This window comes from Kryptolebias marmoratus, linkage group LG9 (assembly GCF_001649575.2).
Source record: "Kryptolebias marmoratus isolate JLee-2015 linkage group LG9, ASM164957v2, whole genome shotgun sequence".
Lineage (NCBI taxonomy): Eukaryota > Metazoa > Chordata > Actinopteri > Cyprinodontiformes > Rivulidae > Kryptolebias > Kryptolebias marmoratus.
The window spans coordinates 23621848-23634345 of NC_051438.1; the positions used below are offsets into that span (position 1 = coordinate 23621848).

General features: G+C 38.6%; 1 protein-coding gene across 8 annotated transcripts in view; it reads right to left on the reverse strand.

Moving 5' to 3' along the window:
• Positions 1-12498, reverse strand: part of atp8a1 (ATPase phospholipid transporting 8A1) — a 90405-nt gene that overhangs the window by 60823 nt on the left and 17084 nt on the right. For 5 of the 8 annotated variants that reach the window (XM_017408255.3, XM_025004235.2, XM_017408254.3 and 2 more), the window contains exons 3-6: positions 7705-7804; positions 5324-5422; positions 2035-2080; positions 1772-1812 (exon numbers count right to left, since the gene is read on the reverse strand). In XM_017408255.3, the coding sequence (XP_017263744.1) occupies positions 1772-1812; positions 2035-2080; positions 5324-5422; positions 7705-7804 (286 nt within the window). Of the gene's footprint in view, positions 1-77; positions 152-1771; positions 1813-2034; positions 2081-5323; positions 5423-7704; positions 7805-12498 lie in introns of all 8 variants that reach the window. The other 3 variants (XM_025004233.2, XM_017408259.3, XM_025004234.2) reach the window with 1 other exon arrangement.

Here is a 12498-nt window from a genome sequence, read left to right on the forward strand (position 1 = left end):
GAGCTGAAAGTGCAAGAGGAAAAGGAGAAAGGGGGGAGAAGATCTCCACAGCCTGGTAGCAGGGTGGTCTCCTCTACCTGGATGATAAAATGACAGCATCCGCAGGAACGAAATCACTGCCATTTACTCTAATATTATCCCCCACTTCAATCTGTGAAAATAAACTGGTTACTGCTGGGGGATGGCTATAAAACAGCACAGAAAATGCAAAATCAGCGTCAGGAATAAAAATTTACAGCTGGAAAGGAAAAGAACGGTGAAACATTAAAGCACAGGAACATTTAATTGTAAGGAGAAGACACTGGTGGAACAGCTGGAGTCATCTTTCAGTTACTGCTGAACTCTGAACAGTTCCAATGCATCAAAAAATACACAAAAACAGAAGAAACATGGAGCCTAAATAAACACTTATAGGGCTAAGATGTGCTTTAAATTAAACTACCGTTCTAATGACTCTTAAAAATGTATACAAGCCTGATTCACATTCTGATTCAAATTTAAATTATATGAATGCAAAACACACAACACTGTTTTGTTTCTGCAAAAACAAGAAGTGAGGACCCCAATTCAAGCTGCCCTAAAAAGAAACTTTTTATAAAACTTAAAGGCCAAACAAAATTTGGACCAGAAGCAGCTTCTATAATATGCATGCAGAGGAGGAAAAACTATCAATTATTTAAAGTTGGGCTCTTTACAGAATCCTGTGTGTGCTTTGGGATGAGACATCCTCACAAAGAAAATGAATACAGCAAATGAACTCCTGTGGAGTAACAGTATATTTGGACTGATGGTGCAATGCTGATTGATGCAACGATCAACTGTGACTACTGTTGGAATAATGTCTGAGTATGAGAGTTTCTACATCTCCTCAGTAATAATTCATGCTCCACCCTACACTGGATCTGTGGCTTGAACAGAAAATGTAAAGCAGCTGGAATTCTTTATGTGGTATATTGTGAACCTCTAGTTAGCATCGTAGCTTCCTTTTGGGGGGTTTTATGCACATACAGTAAAACAACTCTCTAAAATTGTGTCTCAATCCATTTCCACAGACTTTAGTGCTTTGGCAGCACAGTTCTCGTTCTCTTCCTCTTGGTGAGATGTGGTTTTTCTCTCCCTTTCTCATTTCTCCACCTACTTTGATCATGTAAACACACGTTTTAACCACACTAAACTAAAGCTAGCAAGGAGGCACTGAGTAATGCTGATAACAAGAAAGTTTTCATCACAAGACAGCAACATCTGCAGATTTTCTAATGTCAGCCTATTTTATCTAAAATCTGTACAAATAATTCTGATTATTAATCAACTAAGGATTGAAGCATGTTTACAGGAAGCCTAGACATGGTTAAACTGTTTGACTACAACCATAATGTAGTTTCAAACAGAAAGAGGAGTGCTACAAACGAGGCCCAAATGGAGCTGAGTCTTGCACTGCCTGGTGTTTTGTCTGCAGACTTTTTTTTTTAACTGAACTGCTCAGGCAATAGAAATGAAATAGCTTTATTACAAGGAAAAGATTGAAAACCTGCCTTCCAGAAACCATCCACACGGACACGCTGCCTTCATGAGTTTAGGCTGTATTGTATAAGATGTGTGCAGAGAAAAAATGTCAGAACCTCTGTGTGTGTGTGTGTGTGTGTGTGTGTGTGTGTGTGTGTGTGTGTGTGTTTTCAGTAACAGCAGCACAATAAGTAATCAGAGTCATGTCATTTTTTTCAGCTCCACATGAATAAAATAAGAAGCAGAGTGACAAACTGTGAGCACATACCTTTTCCCAGTGCACAATCTCCCAGGCACCATTTCTCAGCACTGTGGTGAGTAATGAGAGTGATGAAGAGGAAGTTACAGCAGCAACAGAGAGGAAGTCAAAACAAGAAGATGCAGAAAAATAGGAGCCTATTGTTAGGAAACGATACTGGTGCCATCATAAAACCATGCATTAAGATGTTCTTTTTTTAATCAGAACCTACTTGCTTTCTTGTAATATAACACATCTAGAATACATCATACAGAAAAAAACATTTTCAGTACCTTGGCATTCCTTTTTGTTGACAACGCTGTCAGCATTGTGGCGTTTCTGTAACAAAGAACAATAATTACTTTGTGTACATGTTACACTCTGTTATAAATATTGTAAACAAAAAAAGATCAACTGTGAAAACAGCAACTTGAAGAGAATTCTCCAAGCATCCTCTTCTCTCTTGGTGAGAAATGAATCCAATACTTTTTACAACAGCTATATGTCCTAAATGACGCTGCCGCTCTGATTTTAAGTGTAATAAAGAACGAGAGAGATGGACTTTACTCGAGTTTGCATTTACAAGCCAAAGAAAGATTAGGCTTTAACTGACTGCGGAGTGATTTTCACACCAGGACTTCCACAACCTTTCCAACTGTGCTGACTCACATCATTCAGCTGTTCGTCCAAATCAATATTCCACAATACAATGGCTGCATTTTTACATGTGTGGGCCCAGCAGGAGCTCTAAATCTTACTAAATCTGATGCTTAACTCGGACCAGCTCTCCTTGTAGGCTCATCTGACAGATGGAAAAATCAAGAAGGATTAAAGTGTTGATATAAAGACTGTCACGTAGCTCTGAGGGAACCATCTATAGCCCAACAGCTTTAGTTAAGAAAAGTTTCTTGCATGGATCATGCATGGATTAATTTCAAGAACTAACCTATTAAGAAGCTTTTCAAATATCTGCGGGGTCAAATATGTCAAGGGAGGGTTTTTCTTTGCTTTATTTAAATTTAAACTAGGATATTTGAAGTATTCCACTGCAAATAGACAAAGGAATTTTGAAATCAGGCTCCAAATGATACAGAGAATCTTCCTTGAAAACCTTGCGGTGTGTACAGTAGATGCTGTATATGACCACCACCGCTTCCCGTCATGTCCTGCCTGTTTGTGAAACAGTCACGCAGTCAACTGTGACTTGTGCAGCTAATTCCAAGGGACAGCTTGTCAACCAGCATCACGCTGAGTAATAACATGTTGCTGCATCCATCTCATTAAAATGATTACTGTGTTTTTAAATTGAGCTCCTGAGAGCAACGTGTGCTCTTTTTGATTAGCGGGGAGAGGACGTATCCACTCCCATTTCTGCTAACAACCTGTTTACAAGAGGAGGATATATGTATCAATTTAGTCTAATTTAATTTAAAACTAATGTGATTCTCCAAGACTGTCACTCAAGCCTTACAGTAACAAAAACATCTGTTTAATTATACAGCTGCTATCAACTCTCAGATCGAAGCTTAGAGCGGTTACTTTTTATGATCAACCACCAGCATACATGATCAAATACATTCATTTTCTTTAAGGGTTTTATGTCATTTTGTCCCATCTAGTCATTAATCTAAATTCCTCTCATTTTATGTTTTAGTGGGTAAGCACAAAAGCAGCACCAGAACAGTCCTTTAGTATTATTGAGATTCAGCAGCCTTTAAAAAAACTACATATACCACAGGGCCCAAACTGAAATCAACCCAGGGCTGCTGCTGCAAACACTCAGCTTTAGTAAATGGTGTCTCCTTTAACAGGTGAGCGTCAATGTCCCTTTAATATGTCAGTTTTTTCAATCCGATTTTAAGACCCTGCAACATAATAAACAGACATGTCTGGGCCACATGGATTCAGTCCTTTTTGGACTGCATTATACCTTTAAAAAAACTACGCTAGCAGAAGCCATTCACAATGCTCTGTTCAAGAGCAACTTTCATTCATCCTCACTGTCATACAGACCCTCTAGTATTTAGAGAATTCATGGAAGTAACTCTACAACTTTTGCTGCTTCTCTCTTGTTTATCCCTGACTCTTAAACTCCTGCTGTCTCAGTGGATGCAGGAAAAAGGATATGCTCCATATTTAGATAATGTGTGTAACCACATTGCAACAGAAAGTGAGTGAAACACAGAGGCAACGCAAAAGTACTGCAGCATCAAGCCTCTGCAGACTTTGAAATATAAAAAGCAGCTAAAGATTAAAGAAGCCTCTTTGGCTTTGTGTCATTTACTTCTTTGGTCAACTATGAGGGCAGAAACTGATACTGTGTAAAATCACACCATGGAGTACAGTAAAAAACACTCCAGCTCACTTTCACACCATTATACCCCCACTCCTGTCACATCTTTAGCTGAAAGACAGCTGAGCAGCTCTGAACAAACATCCTGAGCCCAATGCAGCAGAGACTGCCCACGACAGAGGAAGGCATGTGCTGTACGCTGTTTATGATTCATGGAGTTAGGGGGTCAATGCTGCTCTGTCAGGTCAACTTGTGAGGGACAGCACAGTGCAGAGAATAGACGTGTGTGTGTGTGTGCGTGCAGGTGACCTTCAGCAATAGAGAAGGAGTCATCACCACTCTGTTCCCATGTTTTTCACAACAGGCCAGGAGAAAAAGTGCTGCGCTGGCCCCTTCGGCACGCGATAGACGCTACAGGATAATATAGAGTAACTGCCCAATGGGACCTGCACAGGGGATCGCATTGCAGTGTCACTGCAATACAGAAGAATGCAACATTCCCTCCCTTTGCTAAGACAGACTTTGGTGGAACAAAAACTAAAAACAAAATCTGTGTATTTTAATACACACTTTAATAAACTCTCAAACAATAATCCATTTTTAGCTCTCGGGTTAGGTTGCACAGCAGAAGACCCTTTCAAAAGAGATATTTAAAATCAACCTCTGCCACCAAATAACCTACACTGCTTTTTTCTCGAGCATCTGTTCAGCAGCTCAGACGTGCTCGGGGGCAGACAGTTGTTTTGTTTTGTTGGTACTAACAGCCTTTGTGCATGAGCAGTCTGTATCTAGGTTAATTGACTAAATTAGTATTCAGGTCCAGTAGGCCCAGCTGGGACCCCTGAGATGAATGGGTATGTTTGCATGAGTGTGTCTGATGATGTGTCTAAAGTTGAGGAGAATCCTGCTGTGGTCGAATAACCATCACCGCCTTGTATTTGGTTTCACAGAGTAAAGTCCAGCACTCAGGACGGACTGCACGGGAGCCCACACAGTCTGGAAATGTGGACAGTCCTTAAAGCACAATAAGCCACTTCAGCTACTGAGGGCTGTTGACCTATTTTACCTAGAGAATACTTTCCTGTTTCTGTAATAATGATGTAATTTTTAAAAACTCAGATATCATTTAGAAAACAAAAAGTGTTTATACAACACATGATGCATCATAAATCAAGGAAAAATGTGAACAACACTATAGAAGAACAATATTTCAACAAACTAAGCTAAAAAAATTTACAATTAAAAACTGAAAACAGAAAATCAGAGGATTCTTGAGTTTTTTTTCTTACCAGATCTTCAATGATCTCCTTGACTGCAGCCACCACCAGAATGAAGAGCAGCGGCACCAGAGTGGTCCAGCGACCAGTGGGGGACACATCTGGGATTTGCTAAAGAAGAGCAAAAGTGAAGAAGTTACGTCAACTTTTGATATTTTTTTCTGAAGATTATGCCTCAGTGCCTCTGACGCTGCTATTACATTTGGTAGGACTCAGTAAAAGGCTGACCCAGCCCAGCAGAAAAACAAATCCGATCTGAAAGAACCTATTCCAGTTGGGGAAAACATGAATAATTTTTTAAATGAAAAAAGGCAAAAGAAATGTGACCTTTGGGTCACTGCATGAAAATAAATGGATATAATCTGCAAACTGCCTGAATTCTAACTGAAGCCAAGTTTTTTGTTTTACCTCCTAAACACTTTTGATCCATACAAGCAGCTATAATAGGTTAGAGCAATGCTAACTGATAACATACATTAATAATCAATAAATAACTACTGAAGTTAATTTTTTTGTTATACTTTCCCTCCTATATGTGGTATCCTGGACTATTAAAACTGGTAAACCTATCATTCAAATAGTCTCTGTGGCATTTCAACAATACCTTATGCAAGTGGGTCTTATTCAACAAGTCACTTGTTACACATCACATCACTGATGTGGAAATCTTATATTGGTAAATTACCTCTCTGTTGGATTACTGAACTTTGAAAATAAAATAAAACAGAAAAACTACAAAGTATAGGAAAAAATATATCTAAAAATTCTGTAATGGCATATGTCACCAACAAACAAACAAGATTAAATCTACATTTACATAAAAATGTTTAAAAAAAACTCTCTAAATGTTATGTGGACATGATAATTACAGCTCTTCTCAAGTCTTAGTAGTTAAATAGCAGCATAATTAAAGCCAAGCCAGGACCACAGGAGACAGTCAATGTTTCACTGCTGGGAGGAAATTTGAACAAAATTGATTTTGTGTCTCTCTCATCTGCATAGATGTTTTATTCAAGGTCACAACATTGACAGGGCAGGGAATGAAGATTCACACTGGCTGCTTGAATGGACTTCTTTCCCATCCACAGTGCTCCCATTAAAGTGGGACAGCCTGTCAGCTCACATAGAAAGACAAAACCTGAAGCACCTCAGTTTCTGTTCCCTGGAAAGCTCTAAACTCCTGAGATTTCAGAATTGAATCGTAGTAATAACTAGTGGCTGAAGGTTAAGATATTCTTAAAGGGAACAAGTAGTGACTTTTACAGGAAAACCAAAGAATTTCTTTTTGTTGCTGGAAAGCCTTTGTTCCGCTAAATCAAAACAGTGCCAATAATGTTGAGATCTGTGGAACACCGTTAGGCTGCAGTCAAAACAGAAGCAGAGCTGATAATTAAACAGTTATAAAACTATTTGCCCACATGAAGCTTATTTTTTTAACCTGTTGTTTCGACTGCTGTCATCAGGTGTGTGTGTGTGTGTGTTTGTATGTGTGTGCAGGCATCTAGTGTTTGCAAATTAGCGTCCAGGTAACCAAGCCACGATTGGAGAGCCAAAACTGAAGAGCTGGATGTGGATTGGCTGCCTGATGAGACCGCACGGCATTAAGGCGAGGAGCAGAGGTGATGATGTCATCATCCATTCTTTGTGCATCCCAACCAGCAAGAGATTGTCCTTTGGTTCTTTTTATTTTGTATATTTGTGAGTGAATTGATATCAAGATAATTTGCGTTTCCTTTGTTATTTCTGCCTGAGCTGGCCCTAATGTTGTTAAACTCCATCTTGTAAGTTCAAAAATAATAGTAAATAAATCACTTTATTTCATAAAAAGCAAGACAGATCACCTTCATGTCACATCCTGGCCATCCCTAGACAAGACGTGACACCGATGTAATGGTAAACTTTTAAAACCAACCCTACAATATTACTCATAGCCCTACACCACAAGTTGTTTCTGTACTGCAGTGCAGGAGTAAGGGTGCACAAGAAGACCAAAACACTGACACAAACAGTGACGCAGATACACGTTTTGTACAGTTTATATAGTAAGAAGTGTGAGTGTGTTGAGTTGGTACGTAAAGTGCAGTTTCCTTTTCAAGTTGCAAAGTTTTGAATGTATTATTCATTATCGGGCTATATAAAAAGCACTGTGTCTGAGTGTGTTTGTGTGTGTGTGAGTGTGTGTGTGAGTGCATATGAAATTACAGACATAACCTTCAAGAAAACTGTGTCTAGGTCATCGCAAAGGAATAAAAAAAAAAAAAAGTCCAGTAGCATACTACAGCGTGTGATGCTAAACTGTAAATATGAGAGAAGCCTTCATTCAGTCTTGATGCTTTCAACTATTTTCGTGGTTATTTTTGTGTCACAGAAGCAGCAAAACGAACTCGTCTTACCTGAAGGAGTGCAATGAAGAGAAAAAAAGCATTGGCTGCCCTTCTGAACTGCGAGTAGAGGAATCGAGGGAGGAAGGTGAGAACATTATATTTGGCTGTGCTGAAGATCCAGATCAAGCAGGAAACGAGGAGGCAGACGGTGGAGCAGGAGACAAACAAAAGGAATAAAATAGGTTAGTTGTCAAATCTGGTGACGTGACAGACAGACAGACCTGGAATTTAACATCTTTCAGTAAAGGAATATAATTTCATGAGATTGCATCAGCTATACAAGTACAACATCAAGAACAATCTCCTTCTTACAGAGAAATGTGCATGAGGCAGTGCACTGAGCAATGATAAATAATAAAGAATAATTAGAGAGAAGACTGGAGCTGGCAGAGGGGGCATAAAGACTTGGAGACATATTTGAACTATGTCGCTGTGCTCCTGTGGGACTGGCCATGACGCTGGGATACTGAGACCAGAGGAACTTTCTGTCGTCCCACAACCAGGTCTCCAGCAGTCTGATTTACAGCTGCATTAAAGGGGCCAGTCAGAGCAGCCACTTTAGGAGAAGATTTATAACAAGTTGCATGCCAAGCCAATGGCAAGGCTTTGCATATACACAGACTCGCAGCAAAGCATTCAGACAGGATATCAGTAAAGTCACTTGCTTGTCTAAAGGCAAACAGCCATTCCTCAGGCTGCTGCATGTCTGTTAGAACCACTTTCTTTGGAGAACGACCACAACCACAATGCAAAATTATAGAAAATATATGGAAAATGCAGACTTACTTTCCATGACCTAAATAACCACAAATCTAATCACATTCAGGCTTTTTACTTTGTGGCTAAATGTTTACAAATATGAACATAATCAATATTAAAAGCAAACACAAGTACTTCAAGTATAATACAGGAAGGAACTCAGACTGGATCAGTAAAAGGCCAAGAAGCTAGAATATATTAATGTAATAAACTTAGCAGAATTTAGATTTCACATATGACAAGAGAGTAAAACCTTTACTTCCTTCCAGCTACCTATCAGGGCTCCACAATATTAGAAAAACTTGCAATGTGCAGTATTATTGATTATTATTTCATTGATAATATCAGTTGTGAGAGTCATCTGGATTGACCAAATAAATAATTAGCATGCAGAAGATGAATACATGGTACTTGAAATATTATGGCCTGTGATTTATTGTAGTCCAACCAGTCTCTGAGATACTGATATTGGGCTCACTAATTTTGCAACGACAATAAATTTTGGATATATTGTGCAGCTCTATTATCCTTCCGTCCAACAGGTATGTTGTCAATATAAACAAGGATATAAATGTGGATTTGCAATGATCAAAATAGGCTCAGTTTTATTATTATGATCGTAAAAACAGGCAAATAAATAGGCTGGATGAGATATGCAAATACAAGTGGGACAAAAAAAACATGGAGTGTCTTTATGTAAATAGAAAAGAACGATCCCACTGGGTGTTTTAAAGCACCGAAGTGCTCAGGCGTGTTACCAACAGCTGGTCCATCGAGGTCCAACGACAAATGTCTGGAAAGCTTTGATGGTTGTTCCCTAAAAGGCTGGCTTCATTGTTTTTACCTTGCAATGATCTGTTGTCCTTTCTTTAAGATCACTTATCTCTTGCTGTTTGTCTAATGAGTTTTCAAACTCCACCCTTCATTCATACCTCATGAAATCCTAATTATAGCAACAAACTACAGATCACAGGACAGTTTCACCGCCATTAATAACATAGTCTCGTCTTATTTTAGCTACACACAACACAACACACACAAGATGTTTTTTAACTGCATTAAAACTAGAATGTTCAAAAGATAACTTGTGCACAGAACAGAAAACTTAGATGACATTTAGCAGGTGATGAAAATCCTTTGAAACAAAACCTGCTAAATGTTGGCTGATTGGTGATGACAACACACATATATGCTGTTTGCAGTTTATGGTAGGGGCCTCCAGGGGCCGCAAACTGAAGCAAATGTTAAGTAACTGCTGACAGATGATGACTACCAATGTAAACAGTATGTCAAGCATGTTAAGCATAGTTATCTTTAAGTGTCTGTCATTTCTGTAATGATTTTTGGAGTTAAATGCATTACATTAAACATCATTTCTACAGGATGATTTAATGGTCAGATCGGTATTAAAGTGGTAGTGTCTTGCAAACAACAGCACACACAGCTTAAAGTCACACCAATGACTGGACCAGTAAACTATAAATGCAACATGTTCCTGTATGTTTGTTTGCAGCGTTACAAATAGTAGTCCTTTGACATGGTGGCTGTCACATGAAGTTTAGTATTTAACTGTTTGGGAAATCTACCGATAAACTGAGGAATGTAAAACGAGAAGTTGATTTGATTAGGTGAGTAAGGCCAAGACAATTATAGCAATTTCTGTGTGCGTGTCTGTGTCACTGAGTGTCTGCCCACGTGTCTATTCATACCTCAGTCCCATGTTTTCCACACAAGCAGTATTTAATGACACCCAACAGTGGCATGGTTTGCAAAGCCACTCCTGTTTGCCACAGGATGAACTGTCAACATCTCAGCGAATAATCACATTTACACTACAACCAGATCTGCCAGCAAGCAGCGCAGCTGAATAAACAATCCATGGTAGCCGAGGACGCTGCCTGTCACTTTAGAGCTGCTGCAGTGCAAAAATAAATAAGAGGAAGTGAGACCAAGAAATATGTGTTTTCTGTCTGCCTGTAGGATTAGATTTATTGTTAATCACAGGCTGTGCCCCTGTAGGAAGAGTCTTCACAGGTCACTTTGAGACAGAAACCAATCTTGTTGAGCAATTTGGATCTTTAGAAGAACCTGAGCCTCCAAGGTCTGAGGCAAATCTTTGACCACAATTTGGAATTGGAAATCTGAGGACAACTCAACAAAAGCCAGTTCATCAGCATCAGAAGTCCTGCCTATTAAACCTGCTTTAATCTCTTCACAGTAACATAAGCCATGTTAATGTATACATTACCAAATCTGGTGTGTTACAAAACACATAGTATCATAGCTAAAGTTAGGTAAGAATTGAGATTCTGATGTAGCTATGAGGTAGACATCAAGTTATATCTGTTTGATTATACAACACTGTCATGCTTATAACATACTGGCTCACATTAGCACCTAACTACAGCTTACGATTTATCTAAATATTCACCCAGATAACTCCTCGTTCTGACTCTTTATATACAAGTCCTTTGAATAAGAGAAAGACAAAAATCACTGCCCTGTGAAAAGTGAAAAACCACCAAATGATCCCAACATTGGTCTGCACCTGCTCTAAACACATGATGTTATGCTGCCCTGAAAAGCAGAAGTGCCTAAAAGTGGTTTTATACAGGTGTCAAGGCTGTGCACATGCATGTACATTTGAGTTCAACTCAGAGGACTGACTCTGTAAAGAACCCAGCTGACCAAGGACTATGCTACACCTGATGTTTTTACAAAGTTTCAACAGATGTTGACAAAATGAACAGCTAAAAAAAAGCTGAAGTGACTTCATCTCTTCATAGTCCTTAACTGTTGGAGATGGGGTGTCATATAATGTCCTTACATTTCTGACAAACAGCGCAAAATGCAATGTATGTCTAATCTATTATTTATTAAATCAAATAAATTAACCAACAGGTATAAAATGAAGAGGATCAGTGTTTGTAGTAAACTTTTAGCGTTCAGCTGTCAAACTACTTTCAGCTTCAGAACACAGATTACACTTTCTAATGATTTCTAAAACAGATTTTATATTCTTTTTTTATTAATAAAGTATATGCTTTTATATAGTAAGATATGAAACCTTCAAGAAAACAAAATAATTGAGAATCTGCAGTCATTGGTTTTCTCATAGTTAAGTCATTTAACGAACTGTATAACTCTGCAAATGTCTGAGCTGCTTGCTTTTATTTGCCATGTCAAGACTTAAGACAAACAGTACAGCCTTACACACACTTCCGAGTGTTTTTATATATACTGTTCCAGTTCAGTTTACAGCCACGTCTGCGCTCACTGATCCTGTCCACATCTGAAGCTGCTCATGCAGCAGGAATGAGAACAGTAATATTTCTTGATGGTGTGCCTGAACAAACTTGACCTTTGATGCAAAAAGGTTGAACTGCCCAAAGAGAAGCAACAGGATAAAAAGGTCAGTCTGAAACATGTAAAATTACTTGCTGGTGAAACAAATCTTGATTCCGTTTATAATTTGATTTTATTTAAATTTATAAAACTAAAGTAACTGCTTTAGCTGTACCTGTTAAACAGCTCGTTCTCTTTCTCTGCTGCACAAAGAACTAAATACGTATAAAAGTCGAAATTTTCAATATTACTGTGAAATCTTCACCAGACTGATATTACAGAAAGTCTAAACAGTCAAATCCAGCCATAATTTAACTGTTTTGCTTATGGGTTTCAAGGTTACTGCTTGGTACACCTCAGGTCACCATCGAAAGCCTTTAAGACTGCTGGTTTACCAATACCAGGTCAAAACTAAAAACTATTTACTCCAAAAAAAAAAAAAAAGGCTTCAGCATGAAACTCAGCTGAGATTACACTTTAAAAAGTAAACACAGGAGCTCATCAGCTTCTTATCAGATGGGAAAAAAGGCCTTGGCCGTCTTCTTGTTCTGTTATAAATCTCACAAAACGCAGATTTAACATTTCGAGGGATTGACTGTTGTGTCCTGTTTCTCTGGTTTTAGTGAAGAACAATACTGTGTTTGTCAGTTGTTTTTGTGCCCATTTCTTAGTTACCATTGTAACAGCATTGTGAGTGGG